This window comes from Aricia agestis, chromosome 1 (assembly GCF_905147365.1).
Source record: "Aricia agestis chromosome 1, ilAriAges1.1, whole genome shotgun sequence".
NCBI classification, from domain to species: Eukaryota; Metazoa; Arthropoda; class Insecta; order Lepidoptera; family Lycaenidae; genus Aricia; species Aricia agestis.
The window spans coordinates 12,824,146-12,849,360 of record NC_056406.1 but is presented as its reverse complement, the minus strand read 5'-3'; the positions used below and the strand labels follow the sequence as shown (position 1 = coordinate 12,849,360).

Below are 25,215 nucleotides of genomic sequence, written 5' to 3'. Positions count from 1 at the left end.
GTCCTTTAGGTACTTAGCACGGGGCCAGACTGACGTGGTGTGAAGCGTCCATAGATATTATTATTTATTATTATTATTATTATAATAATATGCATTTTTTTAGGAGATACAGGCAAAGAGTCGTCTGGTAGACGAAAGATTCGTGACTATGTAATATTTTTTTTTTTTCACTGAAAACATTTATTAATTTTTTAAGATACCCTCATTATTTATTTGCAAGAAGCCGGAAATTATTCATTTCCATAATTATACAAGAGGAGCAGTGGATACCGCGGATCAAATGTGCTCAGCCATGAGTACTAGTTACAAAACCAATAGATAGCCGCTTTGCTTGTTTTATTATACTTTAAACATAAGCATTACAAAATCATACGCTATTTACGAACCAACATGAACAGAGATCGTAATAAACCTCTAAAGAGAATAAATTTTGATTTTCAAATAGCAGACGAATTTATAAAATCCTGCCTACTCGAGCATTACAATAATTATGGTGACTTTGAAACGTGATTTAGGAAAAAGTATTGAATATATTTTAAGTAGACGTTCCGCGTGGCTTCGCCTGCGAAAATGAGATATTTCACAGACAAAGTAGTCTACAAAAAATAACCTATGATCTACTTCTTATCTGTGCCAAATATCAGAAAAATTGCTCCAGTAGTTCGTGAGATAAGCCCTTTCAAATAATTTCCCCCGTTTTTTTCACATTTACCTCTATTTCTTCGCTCTTATTATTCTTATCGTGATAAAATATAGCCTATATTCTTTCTCGATAAATGGACTATCTAACACTGAAAGAATTTTTCAAATCAGGCCAGTAGTTCCTGAGATTAGACACGACACGACACGACACGACACGACACGACACGACACGCCACGACACGACACGACACGACACGACACGACACGACACGACACGACACGACACGACACGACACGACACGACACGACACGACACGACACGACACGACACGACACGACACGACACGACACGACAAGACACGACACGACACGACACGACACGACACGACACGACACGACACGACACGACACGACACGACACGACACGACACGACACGACACGACACGACACGACACGACACGACACGACACGACACGACACGACACGACACGACACGACACGACACGACACGACACGACACGACACGACACGACACGACACGACACGACACGACACGACACGACACGACACGACACGACACGACACGACACGACACGACACGACACGACACGACACGACACGACACGACACGACACGACACGACACGACACGACACGACACGACACGACACGACACGACACGACACGACACGACACGACACGACACGACACGACACGACACGACACGACACGACACGACACGACACGACACGACACGACACGACACGACACGACACGACACGACACGACACGACACGACACGACACGACACGACACGACACGACACGACACGACACGACACGACACGACACGACACGACACGACACGACACGACAGGGCACGCCACGACACGACACGGCACGACACGACACGACACGGCACGACAGGACACGACATGTATTTTCAATTTACTGTCAATGAACCTTTTTGTATGATACCCATATTGCAGAAATGCTTTTTAAAATAACTATATTTCCCTATCTTGGATGAGCCGCCATATTGGATGTAGAATGACATTACATTCGTTTCCGAGTTACTCTCAAAAAGCCCTTTCATTTAATATCCATATTGTAGAACTGCATAGAAAATAAGTATTACGCCATCTTGGATGATCGGCCATATTGGATTTAGAGTGATGTCACATACAATATCATGCATTGTCATCCAAACTAAACTTGCATGCAAAATTTCAGCTCAATCGGATAAATATATCTACTTCAAAATTGAGTTCCAAAATTTCACCCGAACATACATACTTACATACATACAGAGCAAGTTAAATAAAAGCTTTTAAAAAAGCGACTTTGTTTTATAATATGTAGTGATTATTGAATGGCCACATGACATGAAAGCTGTATTCAAGAGATTCCTATATCAAGGAAAATTTGTAGATTTTTTCCTTAAAAAGGCTGTATAACATAATATTCTTGCACATAGTACTGCAAGAAGGCCATTTCCAGGGAGCACACTTTTTCTATTTCTAATATTTGCAGGAATCACTATTATTTCTATTAATTTATTTTGTTTAATTGCATAAGGAAAACCCTTTACGTTTTTGTTAATTTTATATAATAAACTACAGCTAGTTTATTTTATAAAATTAACAAAAACGTAAAGGGTTTTTCTTTGTATGAAATACTTTGTATGGCAAACGTTTCTTTGCCATACAAAGTATTTCGCCCGTATTATTTTATTGAAGTGACTAAATAAGTATGTCACCATGGCAACGTCCATCGCTATCCCGTCGCACAAACAATGGTCGCCGTCAGTCTCGAGTTGTAATAATTTACTATTATTTATTCATCAAATGCACCTATCAATATAAAAAGTACCCAGTAGCCGATTCTCAGATCTACTGAATATGCATAAATAAATAAAATTTGGTTAAAATCAGTAAAGCCGTTTCGAAAGAGTACGCGGCCTAACATGGCGACACGAGAATTTTATATATAAGATAAAATAAATAATGACGGTTTTCAAAATATGTGAGTTTTATTGCGTAGTTTGTGAGTCGAAAGGTTAGTGACAGTGTAACATCAATTTAAGGTTAGTTATCTAGGATTACTGATTTACTATGGCCACCTACCAACTTCATCATCTGTCCTGTAAACTATTTGAAGACATAATATAGTATTTTAAAAAGTTAAAACAGACTTCAAAATTGCACGTAATTGAGAATTTAAATTCTGTATCGCAAAAACTACTGCACCGATTTTGATGAAACTTGCACTATTCCCTAAGTTAAACAATACATAGTACAACAAAAGAAGAATTACTTAATTAATTATTTACTACTTGTAATTCCAGAGATATGCGAACACAAACATAAAAACATACATACATACAATATGATACAATATACCTACATACACTTTTGAAATTTGGTACATTTGTTCAGATGCTGATATAGACTAACATATACGAAAACTCCTCTTTTTGAAGTCGGTTTAAAATACTCATCAAGACATTAATAAATTAACCCAATATCCATGGATTTATGTGGTTTTTAACAGAGTTCTTAGGAACACCTCCCAACTCCAAGGTCAAATCAGCTCCAGGTCATTATGATAGTGCATTGTTACTCGATTTAACAATTCGTGCTTTCACCCCAATCGGAATTCGGAAGTTGAAAATTGTAGATCAACTTGCAAGATTTCATTTAACAGACAACGGATAGGTAAAATAAAAAAAAACAATCATGTTCTTATCTTATATTTACATTACTTACAAAACAAAACTTATAATTACTTAAGGTAGTATACGGACTCTGGGTAACCTAAGGGGGCATTTACGGCGGACCAGCCAGAGTTGTAGACCGTTGGGACGGAGTAAGTGCGGGAGGCGACGACGGCAGGAGCGGGAGCGGCGACCACAGCGCGGGCAGCGTATACAGGTGCGGCAACGGCCAAGGGGTCCTTGCGCACAACAGCGTTGAAGCCGTTAACATCATCAGCGGTGTAGTCTACAACGCGCTTGGTACCGTCGGGGTCGACAAGGGAGTATTGTCCCACCACGGCGCCTCCAACGCGAGACTCGGACTGGCTCTTATAGTCGCCGGTGTTGGGGTCCGCGACGTCGTACGAGAAGCTCGACGCGTCGGTGTTTACTGCCAGCGGCAACACTGAGCAGTTGGCTACGGCGACCAGCGCGGCGAGAGCAAAGAACTGTAACGAGATAATTACTAGTAAGTATATTACTTATTTCTTTTAAGAATTACGACGATCTTAAAATACCGATTCGAACATTATATCAGCTTTTGATTACCTCCGCAAGTTGCCATATAAAATTAGGTTGCAGTTTTTTGTCGGTACTATTCAAAACTTATATACGGATACGTAAGCATACTTTGACAATTCCCTAAAGCTTTATTAATTAGCCTAGCTTAGCCTCAGCCACCCTGACTTCAAACAGAGTTACCTATTGTTGCAGTGTCAATCCTGCGTCGTACTCCTATACGTGATGATGATATTTGATAATATTATGACAATGACAATATTATGGCACATTAAAAGCAGTGCGTTGCACGCGATGTTTTAATGTTTAAATTGATTCAACTAAGTAGAAACATTATATTGATCGATGCTCCTACAATATTCTGTGTTTGGCCGAAACTGTTGCGGCAACTTCTCACGCGGTCAAGTTTAATTGACCGCGTGAGCGTGATTTCTTAAGCAGGACAGATACGTGAGGGTGTAGGAGGGTGACAGGTTTGCCTGAACAAGTCAACTGTTCAGGTAAACCGGAGCATGTATGGTACAGAACTGTGCAGGTTTTGCCTCAATTTTGCCTGACAGGCGTAACTGCACAGGCAAACCTGTCAGGTACACCCTTGCGTTTATGGCCTGCTTTGCGTTTAAGCCATGCTAGTACTCAAATTAATATATTTTATCAAAAAACAATAGGTCACTAAAAATTATATCCAGATAGAGCAAACATACTAATACATTTTGTCACAAATATTAAAGCCAAAAGAAAACATATTTTTAGATATAATTATAATATTATGTTTTTACCTTAGCTGCCATTGTTAGTCCAGAGAGAATCCACTGAAAGAATGAGTTCTTTTCCGATTTCGGGTGCTTTTATACAGATGTAGGAATTGAATTAAAATTAGTTTATAGACCGGTTACACATGAACTTTATTAGCATCCGCAATTTTCATTTATCCTAATTCATATTATGTTACTAAATTTATGCAATATTTTACATAAAATTAGCAATTAAGAACATTTCAAACACTAGAGTTCTTCCTGGGTCTACTTTTGCACCTTGATGGACTTTAGATTTTACCATAACATCATTATTATACGAAACAGTTATTGTGTATGACGAATAAATTACCACTGTATTGAGAAGTTGCTCAGGTTGATTTTAATTTTATTTTATAATTTATAACTTTTAATATTATACGAAAGAGGTTAATAACTAATCTACATCACTATTAAGGCTAATCTGATTTATCAGGCTTTAATGACTTGGTATTATAGTTGTTGTGAAAAGACGATCTTTGTATTTAATTGTTGTTTAACCTTTGACTATATTTTAACGAAATTGACCGTGCTAAATGTCAAACCTGTTGATTTTAACAAAAACATCTCATACTATGGAAAACTTTTTATTCAAATCATATTTACATCCTCACATTATTTTACGAAGTAAGTAACTATTTAGTAATCAGCTGTGCTTCAGAACTTACTGTTAGAAAAGACCTAGTAATGAATACAAAATATATTTACAGCAAAGACCTATGAGTTTAATGACCAGAGAGTATCTTTATAAATAAACGTAATAATACTATTTACAGTCATGTTATATAATAAAAGAATTTCATTGGATACCTAAATACACACAAAAAATTACTTGTAGTAGTAAGAAGACAAGGGAGCGTTGTAAGCGGACCAGGCTGGGAGTCCAGCGTTGTAGGTAGACCAGGCTGGGAGTCCAGAGTTGTAGGTAGACCAGGCTGGGAGACCAGTGCTGTATGCGGACCAGGCTGGGAGACCAGCGCTGTAGACTGTGGGGAGAGTGCGGGCAGCTACGACAGCGGGGGCCGATTCGACGACAACGGGGGCGGCGGCGACGACGGTGTGGGCGGCGACGGCGAGGGGGTCCTTGCGCACAACAGCGTTGAAGCCGTTGACGTCGTCGGCGGTGTAGTCCACGGTGCGCTTGGTGCCGTCGGGGTCGACGAGGGAGTACTGTCCCACCACGGCCCCTCCGACGCGAGATTCGGACTGGCTCTTGTAGTCGCCGGTGTTGGGGTCCGCGACGTCGTACGAGAAGCTCGACGCGTCGGTGTCTACTGCCAGCGGCAACACTGAGCAGTGGGCGACGGCGACCAGCGCGGCGAGAACAAACAACTGAAATATACGATGCACTGATTAAAATATCAATATAATTATCATCATCATAATATTAATACGAGAACGAAAAACTTTGTAACCCTTTTTACGAAAAATGGGGAAACGTAGGTGCATGAAATTTTGCACAGTTATAGTTTATATGGTGAAGGAGTGCATCGAACTAATATTATTTTGAAATAATGGTATCATCATACATTTTTTTAACAAATAAAACATTACACAAACTACAACACACACATGAGAAATGACAAATTTTTGAGTGACAAGCCTATACAGACGAATCATACTCTTTTATTTACAGCTAAGTCCCAGAGACAAGTGTTGAAAAAAATATATGATAAAGTCAATATTTTTTACAAAATATAGGGAATAGTCCTGATGTCGTTGAAACTAAGGTCGAATTTCGACCATTGGGCGATCTCTAGTTCACATAATTACTTACAGACTGTAAGTAATTCTCTACTTTTTAACTAGTCTTCGTTAAAGCTCACCTTAGCTGCCATTGCTGCGAATTGCGATTGATTCTCACTCGAAGAATGATACATTATTTTTCCTAACTAGGGCTTTTATACTTACTTGCGAGTAAATAATAAATTAGGACTGGTTATGTAATAAAAATTATCCGCCAATTTTAGTTGGCATATTATCCTAAACGCAAAGTTCAATTATTACATTAGTCGTTCAGTTTAAAATGGAGCGCTGAAGGCTAACCTATTCTGCTTAGAAGTCCATAATCTAATAATAAAATGTTTATTATTAGATTATGGATTTAGTATATTATAATAATTTAATGTATTATACGTGGGAGAGCCACGCTTCGGCACGAATGGGCTGGCTCGACCGGATAAATACCACGTTCTCACAGAAAACCGGCGTGAAACAGCGCTTGCGCTGTGTCTCGCCGAGTGAGTGAGTTTACCGGAGGCCCAATCCCCTAACCCCTGCCCTATTCCCTTCCCTACCCTCAACTATTCCCTTCCCTTCCCTTCCCTACCCTCCCCTATTACCCTATTCCCTCTTAAAAGGCCGGCAACGCACTTGCAGCTCTTCTGATGCTGCGAGTGTCCATGGGCGACGGAAGTTGCTTTCCATCAGGTGACCCGTTTGCTCGTCTACCCCCTTATATCATAAAAAAAAAGTACTAAAAATATTAGTATGAAATTGATCTGCAGTAATAAAATTGGTTAGAAACTAATAAGTTCCAAGAAAAATGCATAGCCTATTCCAAGCGTGGAAAAATATATCAACACATACTATTTCAACGTAATTTTAACCTTGTCACCGACCACGGAGCACAGAGAAAGAAGAAGCTGTACAATTAATACAGTAAGAATATAATTAATTTCCATAATAAATAAGAGTTTATTTCGTTTTGGAAATTCATTTTAATGTTATGATAATTTATTTAAGATCACACCTGATGATGATATATTTCGTTTCGATTATCTAACAGTATAAGCAAATAATGGCTTATTGAGAAGTTAAAAAGCAACTCCCGATTTATCCATCACGATTAAGTCAAATAATAACTATCCGGCATCGGAATATAACCGATTAAATCACTAGAAGTGAGAAAAGAAAATATTAATTCTATTCTCACCTTTTTTGTTGAGTTTCTTACGCTGGTTCTTCTCGCCGGGTTAGTTCCCAAGCCGGTGGTAGGCATCATGTAGACTTTCAGAGAATTATGCAAAAATTTATATTATATTACTAAGACTTCGATGTCTGTCCGTCTATCTGTCTGTTTCCACTCTCCAGGCTGTACCTCAAGAACCGCTTTAGGTAGACTTCTGGAATTATCTAGTGTACTTACTCGTATATCAGCTGTTGCCGCTGTAACAACAAATACTAAAAACAAAATAAAAATAATATTTAGGAGGGGCTCCCTTACAACAAACGTAATTTTTTTGTCCTTTTTTGCTTTATATCAATAATTAACTGTGCCCTGCGGTGTTACCCGCGGCTTATGTGATATATTGTGATAAAAGACTATAAAAAGTACAAATAATAGGGTCAAAACTGGACGATACATGGTATAATGGTTCATGGTAGTGATGATGATGATGATGAATGTACCGTAATTTGCATAGAAGCATATTATGCTTTCCGTTCTTATAACAACATTGAAGCTCCCAAACTTGTATCCATAAAGAGTCAGGAGTTCTCTCAGCACCTTCCGAACCACGGTATACCAGGTATACCTCGGTGCCAAATCTTACTTGTTGGTAGCATATGCTTAGAATACTGCTCACGAAACCGAAGTCACCTCATGTTTATATAAATTTTAAGGAGTTCCCTCGATTTCTTATGGATCCTTTCATTAGGTCACCAGTTACCACATTTATGAATATGTTACCAAATTGGGATGATACCTATACACCAAAAGAAAAATTTTAACATTTTTTGAAATTCACAAACGGCGGAACAATCGTTGAACATAAAAAAACGAACATAACACCTCCTCCATTTTGAAAGTCAGTTAAAATTGTAGCCTATGTGTTGTTCTGATGTATAATCTATATTACTGTAAAGTTTCATCAAAATCCGTTCGGTAATTTTTGTATGAAAGGGTAACAAACATCCACGCATGCGTCCATACATACATACACACATCCAAACTTTCGCCTTTATAATATTAGTAGTAAATTTGTTACAAAGTCCTTGATTATCTTCTATCTATATATATAAAACTCAAAGGTGACTGACTGATTGACATAGTGATCTATTAACGCACAGCCCAAACCACTGGACCGATCGGGCTGAAATTTGGCATGCAGGTAGATGTTATGACGTAGGCATCCGCTAAGAAAGAATTTTGATAAATTCCAACCCCAAGGGGTTCAAATAGATCCCCTATTTGAACCCCTTGGGATTTTTGCGGAAAGTTTGTATATAATAATACTTCTTAACGCGAGCGAAGCCGCGGGCAAAAGCTCGTATACTATTTTGAAATAAAATAAAAATTTAAGGGGGCTCCCATACAAAAAACAGAAGTTTTTGCCTATTTTTGCTCTATCTTACGGTACGGAACCATTCGTGCGCGAGTCCGCCTCGCACTTGGCCGATTATTTTTACTACATGTCCCCCATCTTAGATTTCCTGTTCTTAAACATTCTAAAAAGGTTCAATTTACCTATTTTAATACACCTGAACTCAAAAATACTTCGATCGAAATAAATAAAAAACAAACACCAGCATTTAGGCTGACCGCATACACACGTTTTCCGTATTTGATTTCCAATGTGGAATTATGTACGATTTGGCATTTTGTGAGACTAGCGCGAACGTGCCGGCGCGGCGTGTGCATGAAACGTACGTGTGCGGAATTCGTTTTCGTTCGCAAAAAAGCGAACATATGCGTTTATAATGTTTAATCTACTAATGGGCATTGTCCAAAAAAAATCACATGTACTTTTTATATTTTTCTTCGTTAAAATAGGGTATTTTAAGAATATAAATTAAATAATTTTGAAATTCATTGGCTAGTTTTTTCTCAATAATTTTTTAAAGTTTCGCTCTGACGTCATCATCGGCGGCGAATTGCCCTCTGTAGTGTTTTAAATTTCCTTTCAATCTTATTTATAATGGCTGGTTCGTCAAATGCAAGTTCTCATTATGTGAAAGCTGATACGAGAAGCTTACCAAAAGTTCGAAATGTAATGTTGGTCGAATTTATTGCTTATTTAACGCCATTGAAGGTCAAACTAAGGTTAAACATATTTGTTCAAAAATATAGGTAACTAATGGGTATTTTTTTCTTTTATATACAGAAAAACGATCACTGACCTTATTCCTCAAAATGTTTTTGTAATGAGAAAAATTAAAAAAAAATGGACAATCCCCATTCCATGCATTTGAATTACAGAATACGGAAAACAAATTCGGAAATCGAATACGGAAAACGTATGTATGCGGCCAGCCTTAGACAGAAGCAACTTATCAAGTGTTCCATTCCATTTTAACCAAATTTCTCAAGATTGTACAAGAAAACGTCAAAATGTTATTTATAAAAAATATATCTATACATCTATACATATAAACAAAATTGGAATGTCTGTTTGTAATATTGAAAGAACCGTTTTTGCTACGAAAGAGCTCTGGGGGTAAAAGTGAGTAGAATACCAAAGAAAGTCTGCAAATATTGTGGAGGAAAAAAGCGAGGTGGAAATAACCCTTCAAAAAGTTTAAAATAGAAAATGAATTTAAAATTTGTAAAACCCCCGACAAAAAAAAACTTCCCTTTTTAAAGTAAAAAATAATATAAATCCTAAAGCATCTAAAAGTAATTTTAATACTTATTTTAAAAAATTACATCGCATTGGGGGAATTTAATTAGTAACCTAACCTAAATAGTTAATGTGTATTATTTGGTTGAAATAAGATTAAATATTTTAATTTTTTAAATTATCACATTTTATTATTAATAATAATATTTACAGCCTTTTTAACATTCCGTGTTGAAATCAAATTGAGAAAATTACTTGTAGTAGACAGGGTCGACGTATGAGTAGGAAGACCAGGGAGCGTTGTAGGCAGACCAGGCAGGGAGACCAGCGTTGTAGGCAGACCAGGCTGGGAGACCAGCGCTGTATGCGGACCAGGCTGGGAGACCAGCGCTGTAGACTGTGGGGAGAGTGCGGGCAGCTACGACAGCGGGGGCCGATTCGACGACAGCGGGGGCGGCGGCGACGACGGTGTGGGCGGCGACAGCGAGGGGGTCCTTGCGCACAACAGCGTTGAAGCCGTTGACGTCGTCGGCGGTGTAGTCCACGGTGCGCTTGGTGCCGTCGGGGTCGACGAGGGAGTACTGTCCCACCACGGCGCCTCCGACGCGAGATTCGGACTGGCTCTTGTAGTCGCCGGTGTTGGGGTCCGCGACGTCGTACGAGAAGCTCGACGCGTCGGTGTCTACTGCCAGCGGCAACACTGAGCAGTGGGCGACGGCGACCAGCGCGGCGAGAACGAACAACTGAAAGGGATAAACCATGATAACATTTAATTTATTATTTTTAGTACCTATCATAAGAAGTAATTATTATTATTGACGTAAAGAGTATGAGAACAACCCTTAAATTTTTAGCTTGTAAGATATAAGACTTTAATTTATAATAAACTAGACTATATGTTAAATACACAATTATTACACACCTTAGCTGCCATTGTAGGGTTTGGTGCTCACTTGACGTATGCTACGGAATTCTAACAACGAGTGCTTATATACGAGATCAAAATAATAAATTAGGACCGGTTACGTAATGAACATTACCCGTAACTTTTCATGTCCTAAACTGTTTAAAGATCACATATTCTTAAATGGTAATTGAAGATTAGGACTCTTGAAGATAAGGATTAAACTTGATTCTCAAAATGTAGAGCTTGTGATGTAAATTGGCAGTTTAATTTTAGTTTTCTTTATATTGTTGACACGGTAATGAAAGACCATAGAAAATCATGTCAAAATCTATACTGTACTCGGCGAAATATGGCAGTAGCGGCTATTGATTCCCTATCAAAAACTTGTCATTTTCTATATAAATGATTGACAATGAAGTGTCAGATGTTGTCAAACGCAGCTTTGTATAGAAAATGACAAGTTTTTAACAGGGAGTCAATGGCCGCTACCGCCATGTTTCGCCGAGTATAGTATAGGAAATTTCACGATAGTATTTTGTTTCGATTTAATCTGTGAAACAACAAAAATAGAATACCGTTGACAACGTTCTAATTTCCTTTCAAGTTTCATGGATTTTATGGATTAAGGATGTTTATATACAAGGTGTAACAAAACTAAGTGATAATACTTTATAGTGTGTATGTTTTCCTTTTAGAGAGTTCACTGTGAAAGTAGCAGCGCTAAAAGACCATTTTTTTTCACTTTTGTATGGGCAAGCGCCCTAGCGTCACGAGTTGTTCCATACAAAGGTGAAAAAAAATCGCTTTTCAGCGCTGCTACTATTACAGTGGAATGGTCAGGTGCACACCCTAATGCATTACACTCAGTTTAGTTACACCCGGTATTTTAAATTGAAAAGAAAATTTGTAGAGTCAGAAGTTATGCTTTTTATTTACGTATATACAGTACTCCCAAATTAATAAAGCGCATGGAAATCTTCGCTAATTGTCGTAAACACGAAAAAACTCGAATCTATGAAACGCAAGAGCCCCAAACAATGCACTTGCATATTGCACCTTGTTCAAAGGAAATAGAAGTAAATATCATTATAGCCGGTGGCTGTCCGCTGTCGCCGGACCGTCAATAAGAGTGCTAACTCACCAGCATAGCTAGCACAAGCACGTAGACAAACGAAAGAAACTAAATTTTGACAGTTTTACCGGAAAAACATTGGAGTAAAAGTTTCTTTCGTATCTCGATATCTTTCGCTTTTGAAAATCTATATGTCAAGCATGACGATCCGCTTTTGACATTTAGTTTCTTGATTCTGTTTTTATTTTTATTATGACACTTGGCTATAAAACCATGGCCAGTGTCGAATAAATGGCGGCAAATTCAAAAAATCGATGTATAGCAACCCTGTCTATAGCCGGAATTATAGTTTTGATCTACAAACTACGAATAATAAAGTTCCTTAGTTTTTATTATTCGTATTTCGTAGATAAAAACTATAATTCCGGCTATAGACAAGGTTGCTACACGTCGATTTTTTTAATTTGCCGCCATTTACTCGACACTGGCTATGGTTTTATAGCCGAGGTGCCATAATTAAAAAAAAAAGAACCAAGAAACTAAATGTCAAAAAAAAATTGCCGTTGCTTTAATGGTTGCTATGGAAAGAGTTTCTTGTCTTTGTCCACTGAAACTCAAGTCGATGGGTGGTGCCATGCTCGGGAATAAGATATTTAGACATGGGAAAGAAACTGCCATTACTTTCTGCCGAAGAATCGACTGGGAAACCCTGTGCTAGCTACGCAGGAAGCCATCGCGGCGTTACCATGGTAACGTCCAAGCAACGTCAGACGCCTCTACGTCTCTGTAAAACGCTTTTTAACCCCTGACAAAAAAGAGGGGTGTTATAAGTTTGACGTGTCTGTCTGTCTGTTTGTCTGTGTGTGTATCTGTCCGTGGCATCGTAGCATCCAAACGGGTGGACCGATTTTGATCTAGTTTTTTTTGTTTGAAAGCTGACATGATCGAGAGTGTTCTTAGCTATAATTCATCATGAAAAGCCGTTAGCAACCTTGTAGCAAAAAGAGACTATCGAGCATTTTTTGAGTAATCGTGTTTTCGTCTTGAGCATTTAATCTTTTTGTACGTGGGAGAGCCATGCTTCGGCACGAATGGGCCGGCTCGACCGGAGAAATACCACGTCCTCACAGAAAATCGGCGTGAAACAGCGCTTGCGCTGTGTTTCGCCGAGTGAGTGAGTTTACCGGAGGCCCAATCCCCTACCCTATTCCCTTCCATACCCTCCCCTATTCCCTTCCCTTCCCTACCCTCTCATGTTTCCCTATTCCCTATTAAAAGGCCGGCAACGCACCTGCAGTTCTTCTGATGCTGCGAGTGTCTATGGGCGACGGAAGTTGCTTTCCATCAGGTGACCCGTTTGCTCGTTTGCCCCCTTATATCATAAAAAAAAAATGAACTGAAGTTACTTGTGTCAAAAAATCAGTTTTCTAGACCTTACAGATTTTGAGATCTAGGTCAAAGTATGTAGCCAAGTTAGGGTCATATAGGCTCTTAATCATGTAGACGATTTAATTATTATAGGAGATTTCAACCTAAATTTTATAGATTGGACAAAAGATAATTGTAATGACTACATGATGACCAATAATTTGAACAATTCAGCTCTAGGATATGAGTTAATGAATTTTTTACACTCCAACAATATTTATCAATAAAACAACATCAAAAATTGTGATAACAGAATACTGGGCTTAATCTTAAGTACTTTATGTATTGCAATTTGCAAACGTGTCTAAACAGTGTAATGAGTTAAGTAAACTGGACCCAAAACATCCTAGTTTACCTTTGTCACTGCAAAATACCTCGAATGTCTCGACTCTACGCTCCAAAACGCGTACGGATTACAATAGGGATGATGACAAGGTCAAAGATTAGCGAATTTTGTTAATAAAATAAAGAAATCACGGTGAAAAATAAGTGTTCCCAAAATTACAGCTCGATAGCATTTTTTTTTGTTATGCGCTTTCAAAGTTAGATAATCAAGTCGATTTGATTTTCAATTAAATTTCTCAATATTTGTATACTTACCAATCGATAACTTATGCAATTAAAAGCAACTTTTGTTATGAAACCACTTTCATAAACGCAATATTTAATATACGTGTCGAACAAAGTTGTCTCCCGATGCGTATAAACTACGAAAGAGTGACGTCAGTCTTTCGTAGCACTTTGTATGGAGCGTTTCGGGCAGGTCTATTTTATGACATGTTTGAATTGTCATATCTTGGTGAATTTTTAAGCTATCAGAGTCATTCTTTCAGCGATGTTTCTATTTTTAAGGGTCTTTCAATTACCAATAAGAAAAAAAAATCATCAAGCCTATTACTTCAGAGCTGACTACAATAGCATCAGAGAGAGTTAAGGGCTACAAACTGGGAAACTCCTACACCTCAGTCCAATCAAAAGGCAATCCTCGCGTCAAACTTGAATACGTTATACTTCGTAATCGTTTTAAAAACCAATCCCATAAGTGCTACGTAGAGTACAAACATAAACACAAACATATTCAAAATAACATTATCTCAAATCTCATATCATTCTGGAGGCACATAAAGGACAAACGTGGAGGCAACTCCCTGACACCCGCTCAAATGTTTCTTCATGACGACCACGCCGACACTGGTCCTGAAATCGCCAGCCAGTATTAGAATTATTGAGCTACTGAGCTATAACATTATCTTAAAACTCCATGTAATTATATTCACTAATATTAAAAAAACTGGACTAACTAAATCTTATGTGTAGTAATAATTAAAATAATTACTCATTCGAACAAAAACCAGCACCTATTCAAAATAACTTCCGTGTTTTCTTTGTAAACGCCGCTCACGCAAAACTAGTTCTAAATGTCAAAACAAATGCTCAAATCTGATCAGTGAGTGCTAGTCGGTACTGGCATAGAACTGTCACAGTAAAGTTAATTTAAATTAATGTTAATATCCTTATATCCGATAAGATAGGAAGACCAAAGTATTTATTACTTAATAGCATCCTGTAATATTATCGATGGACTTTATCTACTTACAGCGCTCTACGGTCAACAGTACTTAGTAGTTTGCTAAATTACGGCGGTATCAGATGACTTTAGATATAAAATATTTCCCTTAAAGATATAGAATTTATAGTATTACGGTAAACTTAATTATTTTTAACATGGCATGAAACATTATACCTTTTGTACATTCGTTTACTTACAATAGTATACTAAATGTAGATAATAAAAAATAAAACACAAAGGATATATTTTAGCAACATTTTTTTATTAATTTAAGAATTCCACATAGGAATAATTTAGTTTCCATATAATATACTTATTTCAGGTTTACAAGAGTGAGGGGATTTAGGTATTTGGTGCACACGGGTCTTAGATTATGAAAATCCACATATTTGATACGTGCTGGTGCGCAAAACTTCTAAAACACTCCATCGAAAGCATCACAGGAGGTAACGTAAATCGGTGGGAGTAAAAGTTTTCAAAAATATGTTATAATCTGAGTAGACACAAGAATTCTCGCAGCAGCACGCACGGAGTAGCAACCCAATCTGTAAAGCGAACCGGTACACGACGTCGGCAACGTTCTAGCAAACGTAACATTTACTCACTATTCATTATACTAACAAAAATTGCAAAGTCTACCACTAAAAAATTCACTAGAATGAGGTAAATTAAGGTTTAGGTACATTACATTAAATTAACTAGTTTTAACGAGTCGCGGCGCTCCAATATAAATTCGTATCGGACCGCCGGGATTATAACCCCGGCGATGATTGCGAAGACCGCGGCTCCGGCAACACAAACGACGTGTGGTCATACCATATCCTAGCCCTCGTCCGTATGCCAAAATTTGTACATTATTTATAAGTATGTACATTCAACCCGCCCCGACATCCTCGCTACGCTTCACTACTATCGGACCTACTCGTATCGTACAAAAATGAGGACAACTAATAAAGTTTCTAAAAATCACAAGTAGTGCTATCCTTACTGTTAAGGAATTTATATTCTTTCCGTATATAAAAAAGTCGCTTAAAAAAATCACAGACAATCACTTTCCTTTACAGACGATTACCATACCGTAGTCCACTCAGTAAGCATTAGTTCGCTACGTACAAAAACCTATATCGTTTTACAACCATGATGGTTTACACGCATTCTTACAATCGACCCTTAAACACTCTAAGGGTCAATTCAGACCGCAACGCGACGCGTAGATGCATTTCTGAATTTGTACTGAATTGACAGATTTCGTGAGCGCGAGACGTCTCGCAAATCTGTCAAATCCATACAAATTTAGAAATGCATCTACGCGTCGCGCTGCGGTCTGAATTGACCGTAACTCGTACTCGGCGAGTACTTGTATACGCTACGCTTACTCGTACGCTAACATATATATACCACGAAGAAAAACGAAGGGAGAGAACAGAACACGAACATAGATTACAAACTTTCGTTCCAAACTACCGCGATATACCTCACCATGCCTACCTCTGCGGGCTGTAGTACATCACACGACTCATAATTACTCATAAAGTTGTTCGTTTTGTACTCATTTCACATAATCACATAATTCTATATTAAATTATACTCGCGAATGCTCCAAGGAATACAATTTGGCAACATCACATAAAATTTGATATTCTCTTCAATTTGTACTGGCAGTAACGTTAAACACTCGAATTTGTACTTTAGTTGTTGTAAAACATAGTGCTCGCTGTCGTCTCTAGAGTTAAATTTAACATCGTGTAGCTCACACTTAACATCGAGATTAAAGTAATTAAATGTTAGGACACCGAGATACCACTCAAACGCGAATAGATTACAAATAGTCAGAGCCCCTAGCCAGGACGTCTTCTTTAACGCTTCTTTATAGAATCGGCGATCAAAATGTATGAAATTGACACTACACGAGTCGAACGTCAACTTTATCAATTCCATACATTTTTGTCGGCGATTCTATAAAGAAGCGATAAATAAAACGTCTTGGCTAAAGGGCCTCGTGACATGATCGTTATTTACAGCTTCGGCGATGGCCGCCATGACTTTATTCTAAATGAATATGATCGTTTTTAGATACATAATTTTAGATTTTACAGTTTTTTTTGTAAACATTTTTTTTTTTGTTAAGTATTAAACTTTTAAATTAATTCTTCAAGGGTGTAAATATAAAGTTTACTTATACATTTATCAGAAAAAAGTGATGTAGGTACTTCATGAAACATTAAAATTGGTTAAATTTATTATATCATTCGTAATAACATTTATATTTCGAATTTGTACTGCCTAGAATGTCGATGAACGTTTTATATTATACGTGTTACACTTTTATATTATAAATCTAAGATGAAATTCTTTGAGTGAGCATAAAAGTATCTCTTACATAGCAACATTTAACGCGATACCACCATTAATTATTATTATTAGTTATTTTGACATTTCCATGTTCGTTCGACATCAATATAATACTATTTTAATAAACTTTTGTTATGATAAATCAGATGGTAATTACTCATACGAGTGCATTCTTATTTATGATACAGAGCATCCAATAATAGTTATTAAAATAATACCCAGTCCAGTAGGTGCATTTACTATCGTCAATTCCTTAAACGTTGTACTTAAAATTACAATAAATATTAAACACGATGGACGGGTGTAACTTGTTGAGAATAAATAAAAGAAGCAAAGGAAAATAAAGGAAATAAACAAAAACAAACCAAAAAAATAATTTTGTTACATTTTTTTAATTCGCAGAAACCTAACAAACAATAATTTTTCATTTCTCATATCCTTAAAACATAGTAACATCTATGCAACACAAGAAATAACTGGGAAGATGTAATAATTATTAAAGATAATAATAAAAATAAGAAAAAAATATGTTTTATACTCCTGGGAGTGAAAAGGTACAATTCTTACTGCTCGACTCCGACCCGATCTCTCGACGCCGTCGAAATGAGGTAGAATATCAATGAGATTATTATTAACTAACCTAAATAACACTTAGAAATTACTTAATCGTAACGCGAAACCGCAGCGCCAGCCGCGGCCCGCCCCGTACATTACATTACCAAAATGGCCGCAAAATCCGAAAAATCGCTAATCTTCAGAGATTCAAGGTACTCTTCGTGAACTGAACGTCCAAACTCGATTGGAATCTCCTTATTAATATTTTTATTACAATCGTTCAGTCTCAAAAAATAACGCCAAATTTGCAATTCGCCCAGTCGCGCGTGGTGTAAGATTTGAATCCCGAGTAATTTGTACTTCATATTTTTTTATACTTTTTCGATTAATCACTATCAGCTAGGACTACATTAATTTTCATATAAAATCTACTTATTAGAATGCTTACGTCTAAGTTATATCGAGGTAGATTAACTTAAAAACTAGCGAGCTATAGAAATCGTCCGTAAACCGTTCGAAGTAGTCGAAAATCGAATGACGATCGCATATAGCCCATGTGACGGCAGAGGGTCACCATACCCGTAACAATCTTTGGCTTTACCATCACGACATATCGCGATTTAAATAAGTAGTAATTAAAACTTAGAACTTAACTAAAATAAGAAAAGAAAATAATTAAAAAGTGAGCTTGAAAAGAGCCAAAGCATGGTATCCTAAATGCAGTTTTGTGCTACGAAAAAATAAGTGGTAACTAATTCCCTTTTTAACCATAATTAATATAAAATAAATAAAAGAAAAAATTTTTTTGAAAACTAGTCGTAGTAGGCCCACTGCGAAAAGTCAGCATTTTGTACGCGGTCATTTTATTTTTTTTACCTAATTGATCGTTTTTATTCGTGAAAAGAAATCAGTTTGAGTCTATATTAAAATATCGCCTATTTTAAAAGCTTCTACGTTTTCGCAGGCTATACTTAATATTCTCTAAAAAATTAGCACAAACGGCGAGAGATCGGCTGGAGTCAACCATATTGTGATACATCGACTAAGTATGGATTTCTTATCACATCGAATACAATTAAAAACTATAGGGACCCTTAAAACACATTTACTAACATTTAGTTTAACAATGTAAAACTTAATTTAGAAGTTTTATACTAAGTAAAAGTTTTTGCTTTTACAATCGGATAAAAGGGGAAACGAATAACACACAATAAATATTACGTGCGAAGTTATTAATTGTAAGGTGTCTTAATAATAGCGATCTGTCTGATTTCGTGTTTGTAGGCAAATATCGTGTAACTGGATTACCCCTTACAATAAAAAAATGCGAAGAAGTTAAAAATTGATGCATTTTTCGTGTATCACAAAACATTAAATGTCAAAAGAAATCACAAGTATGAATTTTAAATTCACAAGAAAACAAATAATAAAACAGAAATATGTAACTTCTTCGTTTCACTTAATTTTCCAAATATAATAAAAATAATTTTAACAATTCATAGTCGAATAGCGAAACACTCGTCTTAACAATATTAACCTAACACAAGTATGGAGAGTTTATCAAGGTATTTAGAATCGCAAAATAAAAAATTAAAAGTAAATTAAAAATCACTGGATTTTCCGAATAATTTCTTATAATAAAGGCACTGCAGCTATCAAAGGTGTTCGACGAATATTAAATAATAGCTTGAACAAAATATAACAAAGAATATTCAAAGTCATAACGCAATTACCCATTGATTTCATGTAACGAATCGAGTGCCATTCCTCGAATACCTTTCAAGCCACCGTCGTAGTTCCAGATTCCACGTTTCAATTAATTGCAAGAGAAAAATAATTCTCGTTGACAATTATTACTCTATCAAAGATGATTTCGATCTTTCTGCCACATCTTTTCGCACATCTTATATCGGTATAACCATAAACCGAATAGTATTGCAACAAAAAAATGGTTTTCCTTTGCGCCTCAACTCTGCGCTAGTATAAATTGACCCGCAAACAAACTGACCTCTTGTTATTTTTGTTCCACGAACGCAAGAGCCCAATCTCTAAAGCCATTCCTTCCAACTACCTAGTATTCCAACCCTGTTATAACAGCTATCATGAAACAATGTGCAATCGTATTCTCAGTGTTAAAGTTAACATTTCTCAACCGCCGTAAACAAATTAAACCAATAACAGTAATCTAAAAATTAGTGTAAGATAGTAACAAAACAAATACATAATATTCTGTGAGGTATAGAATGTCGTAAATGCAAGCAAGAGAAAATAAAAAATTATTATAGAATACGGAAATACGGAATCTACACAAGAATTAAAAAACGAATGAGCCTTCATAGAGCATTCGATATAATTATTAAAAATAAAGATCAGTGTAACCTAAATATAAATATAACAATAAATATGAATGCAACCGACTCCTAAATATCAGGAGTCACACACAGTTGCTACATTCATAATTATTCACAAAGAATAAATAAATAATGTGAACTTAAAATGAGGATATTTGGCACTGTCCCATTCAATGTGAAACACGTTTAACGTATATAGCTCGGAATCTAAGTGTAACGAACGAGCGGACGACGTCCACAGGAATATAATACACTTACGTCGCCCGCTGCCCTCACAATAATTAAATAATCTTTAAATCTCAACTGGTTGCACTCGAAATGACTAGTTAAAAGAACTAAAGTGACCTTTATCTAAATGCGCTACAATGAAAACAAAAAGTGTAAAACGGAATGTTAAAATCGACACCATCGCATAAAAACATATAATAATTTGGTCTCAATAGTAACACCCGTACAGGCGAGCCTGGAACGAACGGTAGAACTGTAACACACATTCATGCTTCCAAACTTACTTGCAAAAATTTTAACACTCTTTACCTAACTACTTATGCGTCTAGGGCAAATCGAACTCTATACAAACATAACCTGTTCGAATTCACTGTACAAAAAAATGTTACACCTAAGCAACCGTAACATGCACAAAGTCAAACGAAAATAATGTAGAGCCTGTTCTATTGTATCACAGATGCCTATAAATAATATATCAATCCAGTCTATTGTATATGAATATAATAATCAGTAAAAGTAAATATTAAATAGCATTTATTTGTCACAGTGAACTTTCGAATGGCGCGTCGACCGAGGTCACGGCAATATAGAATATTCTCCTATTATTTACACGTCCAGCCAGCGACCTTCGGCCTCGCGACGCCTCTATATTCCCCAGGTGACAGGTCGGATGCATAAAATAGGCTATATTTATCGACCGAGAGTTCAAATAAAACGTATAAAAGGTAACTCTATCTCACAGTCGAGTAAAGGTACGTTTACGCGTATAGAGGTACTAAAAGAATACCAGAGAACAGAGACGAGCACTGAGCAACATTCAAAGTCACACGTGAACTAATTAAGTAACAATAAAATCGCACAACTTCAAAATCTTAAAAAATCTTAAGATCAATTTTGAGGTAGATTACTGTTTACATAATATGCATCAATGAGGTAACAATATTGTACGTTAGTTACGAGGAACTGACGCGCCGGGAGGTCGGACGACCCTCGAGCCGCCCGGCGGTCGGAAAAAACGGAGGTAGATCGGTTAGAGAATTAAATTAGGAGAAGAATTACTGCGTGTGGTTGGGGAGGGGGCCTTGCGGGAGGTGCGGCGTGACCTGGTGGCGGTGCTCGCGCGCGATGTGGCGGCGCACGGTGTTGTTGCGCGTGAAGGTGCGCGAGCAGTGCGGGCACGGCACGCGGATACCCTGATGCCGCTGCCGGATGTGCGCGCGCAGGTTGGTCTCGTAGCCATACAGTCGTTCGCAGTATGGGCACTTTAATTTCTTTCCTGGAATGTTATTATGAAGCAGTTATTACAGAAACTATCAAAAGGTTTTAAGAATTGTCGAAATATTTTCTCTGTTCCCTAAGGATACCATATTATGTATTCTCTAGTGTCCACTGCATCAAAATAATTCCAAATGTATTTAATTCAAAAGAGTTCAAAAAGTGAAGTTTAATTAAAAAAAAGAAAAGTTTAATTCAAAAAGAGTAATGTTCTGTAATTCAAAAGAGCAGTTAAAAATTATATTATTTTTATGAGATCTTTCTGTCAAAAATGTCATATTGATTTAAATGGATCTTCCGATAATTTGTTCCCAGCTAGCAATTATTCTTTATTTTATATCAAGAAAATGTCGTCATACCGTCAGCTGTGGCAATCCCACCAGACTTGCTGGTGATGAGTTTCGCTGGCCAAATGTCGGGACTAGGTTTGGGCGGTACTGGCGAGGTCTCGTGCGGTTTCTCGTGGTAGTTGCTGGTCGGGATCGGCACGGCGGGCGGCGGAGAGTTGTTGAACGTCGGCCCGTGAAACTCTCCCTCACTTTTTATCCGGAGATCTATAAAAATGTTGAACTAAGAGGATATTCGAAACAAGAGATAAAATGTAAGACAGTACTCGTAATTGTAAAAATCAAATGTGGAGTACAGTATTATCGAATTGCAGATAATATTGCAATTATGTAGAGTTCAACGCACTTTAAACTGATTATAAAATTATCAAATGCAATGTAATGCAAACTCAACGTTATCATTAAAAATCACCTTCAGCCCCTTGATCGTTAGACAGTCGTTCCATCATTTCTTCTTTGATGTTAGATGACCGTTCGTATCCGTTGTTCTTGATGGGGTTGGCCAGGGTCGAGGTGCAGTCGGGTTGGGTCTCCTCGTAGCGGGCACTCGCGCCCGGCGACGACCGTGTGTCCGGCTCGTCGGCCACGCTGCCGCAGTGCGATGAAGATGAACTTTGCCTGGAATCAGTAGATAGAGCTAATATCAGCAGAGATCCTCTGAAGCTAATGCAAGAATTTGAACGGTCAGTGACTTGGCATGTATCCCTAACCTCTTTAAACCTGTGTGTCACATAATAATAACGATCATGTTATGCACCTCAATCCGTCACACATTGCAAGTTACCAGGGTCGTAAGAAGATAGAGACTTTGCTTCAATGCATTTTCTAGCCATACCAGTGACGTGTACCTGTAATTCCGTGCGTGTGGGCTCTGTGATGGCGAGGGTTTCGGCGGCGCCGGTCGGCGATGTGACGTGGAGTGGAGCGGGAGGTGAGCCGGTGGGGCGTACCGTCCCATGCCGCCGCTACTGTGCAGCGGCATGCCGTAGGACGGCATGATGGGGGCGAACGTGGTGTGGGTCTGCGGCGGTGCCTCCTGCACCTCGCAGTTGGCTCCCGACACTGGGCTCGTCTTCACACGGTTCTGGTGGCGCTCCGACGACTGCTGGGTCTGTTGCTTCACCCACGCGTCCTGGGACATCTCCATCGATAGCCCTTTGACCTGAAATTTTGTTTTAGACTATATTAGCTAAGGTATTATAGGTATCAGTGACGTTGGAGTATTGGTAAAATGTTATATTATCTCATCGAAGTACGGATTTAAAATTGTTACATTGAGGGACTTCAAAAGATTTTGCAACTTTTATTGTCCAAAAGTATCTTATAAGTGAGTTTATACAGTGTGTAACAAAAATAAGTGATAATATTTTAGGGTGTGTACGTGTTCCTTGTAGAGAGTTCACTGTTAAAGTAGCAGATCTGAAAGACGAATTTTTTTTTTCACTTTTGTATGGGCAATGGCCCGAGCGTCACGAGTTTCCCCATACAAAAGTGAAAAATTCGATTAACAACGAAAAAACACAAGTACATATTTTTTCGTTGTTAATCGAAGCTACAACGAAATTATTCAGAGGACGTCATTAGTTTCGCTCCCCAAGTAAAGCGCGAGTCAACTGATGGTAATGTCAACAAGTTGTATTTAAAAAAAGAACCGATATCAAAATTGTATTTAAAATTCCCTATCTCAAAAACCACAGAACCGACTTTGATGAAACTGGCAGTATTCCCTAACTTGAAAAATATCGAGTAGTACAAAAAAATAATTATTTATCGTACTAGTAATCGTACATTTAGTTCCAGAGACATGCGAACACGAACACACAAACATTTATTACATATTACACTCTTTTAAAATTTTTTTACATTTTTTCAGAAGCCGATATAGACTAACATACACGAAAACTGGGCAGCTCTGGAAATATTACATTCAGGTCGAATCGATAACCTCCTGTTATTGAAGTTGCTTAAAAAAGGATTAGAGGAGGACAAACATTTTTAAGCACTGATTTTAATGAAGAACACTATGTGGAATTGTAATAAAGAATAAAAAGAAAAATAGTGGAATTTTAATGAAGAACACTATGTGCGTGGTGGCCAATAAGGAAGATCTTCCGACCGAGCGAGGTGTTATGCTCAGTCACGCCGAAGCCCACGTGACTAATTACAGCTGTCGTATATAAAAGGTGTAACCAAACTAAATGGTAATACATTATTTTAAAAACACATACACACCCTGTGTATGTGTTCTTTAAATATAGTGTGAAAGTAGCAGCGTTGAAAGAGTAAAAATTGTTATGAGCAAGCGCCCGCGCGTCATGAGTTTTCTCATACAAATGTGAAAGAAGGTAAATCTTTCAGAGCAAACTTTTACAGCGAACTCTATATAGGGGATCCATACCACACCCTAAAGTTCACTTAGTTTTGTTACATCTTGTATACCGACGCATTTAGAAAACTTCGATAGCGCGATGCAGGAATGTGGCGCTAATTGTGGGTACCTGTAAATTTTCCCCGCTCTTGAGGAAGCTGGAGAGGGCGTCCTGGCTGACGTGCACCTCGCCTTTGTACATGAACTCCAGCAGGGCCTGCATGTTGTCGGCCGTCGTCGCCTCGAGGAACACATAGCAGGCTCCGGCGTGGCTCGGGGGGGCGGTGTCGAACAGCTCCTGGAAGTGCTTACTGCACGCCGCCAGGATCACCTTGTGTGCTTTGAATTGACGACCTGAAATAGAGATATCAGCAAAATAAGTCATGGCAATATAAGAAACTCAAATATAATTATCCTCCCACTGCACAGTGCACAGTTTTGTTTTTGTTATGCCCGTGCCGCACCTGCGTAGTGCTTCGTGCTTAAAACGGG

General features: G+C 37.8%; 4 protein-coding genes across 4 annotated transcripts in view; all 4 read right to left on the bottom strand.

Moving 5' to 3' along the window:
• Positions 1-3,425: 3,425 nt before the first annotated feature.
• Positions 3,426-4,707, bottom strand: LOC121731797 (larval/pupal rigid cuticle protein 66-like). The gene is made up of 2 exons (XM_042121436.1): positions 4,695-4,707; positions 3,426-3,845 (listed from the first exon to the last, which is right to left on the bottom strand). The coding sequence occupies exons 1-2, from the start codon at positions 4,704-4,706 to the stop codon at positions 3,426-3,428; spliced, it is 432 nt and encodes a 143-aa protein (XP_041977370.1). The 5' UTR covers position 4,707.
• An 830-nt stretch (positions 4,708-5,537) lies between these two features.
• On the bottom strand, positions 5,538-6,547 carry LOC121731792 (larval cuticle protein A2B-like). The gene is made up of 2 exons (XM_042121423.1): positions 6,536-6,547; positions 5,538-6,041 (listed from the first exon to the last, which is right to left on the bottom strand). Exons 1-2 carry the CDS (start codon positions 6,545-6,547, stop codon positions 5,538-5,540), a joined length of 516 nt encoding a protein of 171 aa, XP_041977357.1.
• Positions 6,548-10,521: 3,974 nt separating this feature from the next.
• LOC121734143 (larval cuticle protein A2B-like) lies at positions 10,522-11,321 on the bottom strand. Its single transcript, XM_042124579.1, has 2 exons — positions 11,193-11,321; positions 10,522-11,013 (listed from the first exon to the last, which is right to left on the bottom strand). The coding sequence occupies exons 1-2, from the start codon at positions 11,202-11,204 to the stop codon at positions 10,522-10,524; spliced, it is 504 nt and encodes a 167-aa protein (XP_041980513.1). The 5' UTR covers positions 11,205-11,321.
• An 8,523-nt stretch (positions 11,322-19,844) lies between these two features.
• LOC121734109 (zinc finger protein chinmo) overlaps positions 19,845-25,215 on the bottom strand; it is a 36,350-nt gene continuing 30,979 nt past the window's right edge. The window contains exons 3-7 of the mRNA XM_042124529.1: positions 24,854-25,077; positions 23,204-23,517; positions 22,768-22,973; positions 22,368-22,562; positions 19,845-22,009 (exon numbers count right to left, since the gene is read on the bottom strand). Of these exons, the coding sequence (XP_041980463.1) occupies positions 21,789-22,009; positions 22,368-22,562; positions 22,768-22,973; positions 23,204-23,517; positions 24,854-25,077 (1,160 nt within the window). The 3' untranslated portion in view covers positions 19,845-21,788. The remainder of the gene's footprint in view (positions 22,010-22,367; positions 22,563-22,767; positions 22,974-23,203; positions 23,518-24,853; positions 25,078-25,215) is intronic.